Source organism: Nansenia antarctica, assembly GCF_963989245.1.
Source record: "Nansenia antarctica genome assembly, chromosome: 12".
Classification (NCBI taxonomy): domain Eukaryota; kingdom Metazoa; phylum Chordata; class Actinopteri; order Argentiniformes; family Microstomatidae; genus Nansenia; species Nansenia antarctica.
The window spans coordinates 28,393,290-28,398,511 of NC_137682.1; the positions used below are offsets into that span (position 1 = coordinate 28,393,290).

The 5,222-nt window shown below is 42.2% G+C and overlaps 1 protein-coding gene across 1 annotated transcript; it reads right to left on the reverse strand.

Moving 5' to 3' along the window:
• Window positions 1-1,279: 1,279 nt before the first annotated feature.
• Window positions 1,280-2,599, reverse strand: LOC308169055 (forkhead box protein G1-like; the record flags this gene model as incomplete). Its single annotated transcript, XM_080543690.1, has 1 exon — window positions 1,280-2,599. One exon carries the CDS (start codon window positions 2,597-2,599, stop codon window positions 1,280-1,282), a length of 1,320 nt encoding a protein of 439 aa, XP_080399816.1.
• Between the last annotated feature and the right edge of the window lie 2,623 nt (window positions 2,600-5,222).

Consider the following 5,222-nt stretch of genomic DNA (forward strand, 5'->3'; position numbering starts at 1 on the left):
GTATTATAGGCCTATTACATTATATTGTATTAATGTACAATAAATACTTGTATTCTCAAAGAGGAACTTAATCGGAAACAAATATAAAATGAGCACTAACATAACCACCAGATATGCCACTGTTGTGCACAAGCAAACGTTGTTTTGGAATGTTCTTATTGAACGAGATAAGATGAACATCAGACACGGATAGGCCTAAAGATTAAAGATTAAAGATTGTGTGATTCTGAGCTGAGGAAAAGCACACGTTTGTGATTGTGATGGTCTATTCCTAGAAAGCCTTATTAGTACGAAGATGCCGAAACCAATAAAACATTTAATAAGACAATTATAACATTTAGTGAATAACAGGGAATTACAAAATGGCATGCTGTATAAGTTAAACATTGAGCAATTATTGTTATGATGTCACAATGTCTCTAACATTGGAAAAGCATCAATAGTGAATCACTGCTGAACAGAGAATAGCCTCCATCCAAAGCGAAGAAATGTCAAAGATAAAGAGCGAGGAACGAATCGACATTTTCAGCGATCGAGAATTTGCGTAAAAGTTCAATTTTTGCATGCAAAATCTTCACACTAATGATATATAGTAAGACAGTCTGTTAATACATCATCATTAGACAATTGCACATTCAAAATTCAACAGGAATCATATAGCTTTAGTGCTCTTTTTGATGACCTTTTGTCATAATATTGGCAGGTAGGTTACTTTGAATTATGAGTTTAACCTATGACGCACAACGCACAAAAAAAATGTAAAACAATCTCGAAACATATATATATATATGAATATTTAAAAACCTACACATTTTACCTTTGTGTAATGGTTATTATTAGGCTGTTACATTGAACATTGTAATGATATGTCAAGAGGCATTTGCCAATGATTAATAGTATCCTAATTACTCGCGTCGTCACGAGCATTGAGGGGTAAAACTGATATTTTCCACTAAAATCTGTCTGGGGGTCCTAATCAGCCAAATCTGTCTGGGGGTCCTAATCAGCCGTGCGTCCCCTATCAAGTCTGTCTGGGGGTCCTAATCAGCCTCCACACCTCCATCATATCAGGACAGCCTCCACAGCTTATCTCACGCGTTGTCAGGCTATGACGTTCGTTTATAAATAAATTAAAATGTCTTTTTAATGGCATTAACATGAGTGCAATTTTTCGTAGATATATAAACATACTGAAACAAAACTTCGCAACTTGAGATATCCTACAGCAGCATGACAGACAGTGGAGCGTAAAGCCTATATCAATTAAGTATTATTGGTATCATTTCCCTGCATCCCAGGAAAGACTCGAGTTGAGTGAGCTAGGGGGGCTGCTGGGGGGGAAATAATGTGGGAACTCGGAAAATAAACCACTGGGCCCCCCCAAGTCATCTGGTCCCCTCTTTCCGGAAAAAAAGTGTCCGGCTGGAGTCTTGGATGTGGAGGACTCCTCCTGGCACCATGTAGGCCTAGTGAAAGCAGCCGGATGGGACAACTGGTGCGAGTAAAAGTAACTGGCTTGTCCGGAGAGCAACAAGGGTGAGCAGGGGTTTGGGAGGGACAGAGTACACGGCAGCGAAGAGGAGGCGAAGGTCGTGGCTGCGCTCATCTGGTGCCGGCGGGACGGTGCGCCACTACCCACTCCAAAATACGATGTGGTCTCATGGTCTGTCTGGAGATGTCTGTATGTCTCCTGGTCTGTCTGGAGATGTCTGTCATAGGCAGTTGTAGCGCTCATGTGGTGCGACCGCTGTGAGAGGATTGATGTGGCATAGGGATGAGGAGGCCCACCATATGTCCCGTTACTCGGTTGTGGGTGCGCAGGCGTTTGGAGAGAAAGAAACGACGGCACCGGCCAATAAAAGGACCCTGCGAACGCCAGCCCGGCCGCGGTGGTGGAGGTCAGACGAGCCTCACCCCTTCTCATGGCCAGCTTGGTCCGGTAGTTGGCCGTCGACCGACGCCTGAGTTTACCAGTCGCACCCCCTATGAACACGTCGTCACTGGAGGAGTCCAGCATCCAGTAGTTCCCTTTCCCTGGGTCATCATAGTGGCGTGGCACTTTCACGAAGCACTTATTCAAACTCAAATTGTGTCGGATTGAATTTTGCCACCCTTGTCTGTTCTCTTGGTAGTAAGGGAAATGACCCATGATAAACTCGTAAATGCCGTTGAGGGTGAGCCGTCGCTCCGGGCTCTGGCGGATAGCCATCATAATAAGCGCGTTGTAGCTGAACGGGGGTTTCTCCGGCTTACCTGTCCCAGGCTCTCCTCCCCCGCCACCTGCCCTCACCTCTCCCACTCCCTCCGTCCCTTCTCCGCTCTCTCGCTTCCCATCTGTTGGGAGTGATTTGTTCTGGGTCGTACATTCGTCCTTGTCGCAGCTTTTCTCCTGGTCAGTGTTGTATTTTCCATATTGAGCACACACTTCTTTCGGCCTGGCTGGCTCTGCAGGAAGGTGTTTTCGGTGCGGGTTCTTGTAGGCGGTGGTACGGGAGAGGGTCCCGGCGTCATGCATCACTCCCTCCCGTTGGAACAGAAGACTGCTGATGCTGAATGAGGACTTGTGAACAAATCTGAAAGGGGCTTTAAAATCCTCCATGTTCAACATCACACACTTCCCACAGCGTCTTCGGAAATAAAAGAGCTAGAATGTCTTAAACAAACGCACAGAAGCGATGTCTGGAAGTGCCAAAGACAAAAGAGCGCTACTCGTGAGCGCTTCTGTCAACTCTAACGCGCAGTCCCGTGCGCTGCCATCCCCCTGACTGATGGATGAACTCAGGTTCCATTAGAACACTTCCTCTCACCTGCCTCTGGGACCACCTCTCCACCTCTTCTCTTTCTGTTTGGCAAACAGCCCATCAAGACTAATAGGTAAAGATGTGGAACTAATCCACGAATAGGTAAAGTAAACACACAACCTAGAATATGAGAGTATAAACTCCCAGCTTGACAAGTAATGAATGAATGAATGAATGAATGAAAGCTTTATTTCGAACATGTGAAAAAAGAAATAGTTATATTAGTAGTAATTTAATAGTAATAGTATAGTATATTAATAGTATAACAACAAAAAACAAAACAAAAACAAGAAAAACAAAACAAAAACAAGAAAAAACAAAACAAAAACAAGAAGAAAAAAAAGAAGAAAAAAAGAAAAAACTAAACAAAACAAAAAACACTATTTACTTAACATGTCCGAAAAGGAGTAGGAAGAAGCATAAGCTTATTTAATCCTACTCCTTCTCCAGTAAGATGTTACAGTAATGTCATTGGCATCTTTACAATAAGGAATAGCCTACATGGCATTATTACACCACAACACACATTTCTCAATGTGTTATGGCAACCTGGTCTCACACGGCAGACGTCAGGATTCGACGTCTGTCGTTCGCATCCAAACGTCGAATTCCGACGTGACATTGCTCGTTCTGAAAGCGCAGGGGTGCGCCTGTTATGTGCGCCTGTCGGGCTGGCATGGGTGGCACAATTTTGAGAATTTAACACTTAATTCCCTGCATTCTGGTCAATTTGTATGCACCATTTTGTGCTTTTTATTACCATTTCTGTCTCCACTACCCATTGTATACTTTAATTAGGCTACTAACATTACAATCCCTGTTTAAAAGTCCCAGTGCTACCAATCACAACACAACAGAGTGGCACCATACAAATGTAATATTAAACTCCCATATTTATTCTTTAAACAAACAAATCTGGGGGAGTGGTCGGAGTTAACGAGATATTGTTCCAATCCATTACCTGGCCATTACCTGCCTGTGAAAAGTCTGAAAAGTTTGCATTGCCTAGCGTGTAGGCCCGTGAGAAATTGAGAGCATATAAATCACTAGATGCCTACAACTACGCAATCTGTGGTCATGTACAGTACATCAAATACCATGACATAGATTCAGACTTTTATGTCTTGAAATCAGAAGTCCTCCCAAGCCAAAGACACGATAGGTTGTCTTACAATCCGTGCGTTTAATTGCAAACTTCCACATACAAAACCGCCAGTTCACCGAAGCTCTCCTTTCCTCAACGCAACACCCGCCCCCCCCCCCCCCGTGACCTCCACCAATCACAGGAATGTATTGGCACACAACACAGCTCACAGTAACAGTGCTAACATTGAATTTCTGAGCATTAATTGCAACATTAATGAACATATTATTACACGGTTGCTACAATACTTTACCTGATATAAAATGGGCGGCACATGCACAAGCATTTTTTTTATCAGTAGACACGCTACTGTGTTACTAATAAAGACAAGCTACTGTGTTATTAACAGAAACAAGCACATGTGTTTACATGGACAAGCTACTGTGTTACTAACATAAACAAGCACCTGTGTTAACATAGACATGCTACTGTGTTACTAATATTGACAAGCTACTGTGTTACTAACATAAACAAGCACCTGTGTTAACATAGACAAGCTACTGTGTTATTAACATAAACAAGGACCTGTGTTAACATAGACAAGCTACAGTGTTACTAACATAAACAAGCACCTGTGTTAACATAGACAAGCTACTGTGTTATTAACATAAACAAGGACCTGTGTTAACATAGACACTCTACTGTGTTACTAACATAGACAAGCTACTGTGTTATTAACATAGAAAAGCACCTGTGTTAACATAGACATGCAACTGTGTTACTAACATAAACAAGCACCTGTGTTAACATAGACAAGCTACTGTGTTATTAACATAAACAAGCACCTGTGTTAACATTGACAAGCTACTGTGTTACTAACATAAACAAGCACCTGTTTTAACATAGACAAGCTACTGTGTTAATAACATAGACAAGCTACTGTGTTATTAACTTTAACAAGCAGCTGTGTTAACAAAGACAAGCTACTGTGTTACTAACATAAACAAGCACCTGTGTTATTAACATAAACAAGCAGCTGTGTTAACAAAGACAAGCTACTGTGTTACTAACATAAACAAGCACCTGTGTTAACATAGACATGCTACTGTGTAAACTCTAAATGACAATCAGAGTATGTTGAATTACGTGTTAATTAATTAATTTAGCCATTTAGCAGACGCTTTTATCCAAAGCGACTTACAATTACGAATTACAGGGACATTCCCCCTGGAGTAACTGAGGGCTAAGTGCCTTACCCAAGGGCACACTAGTAGTGGTGTGGTTTCAGGCGGGATTTGAACTCACAACCTTCCGATCCCAAGTCCAACTCACTATCC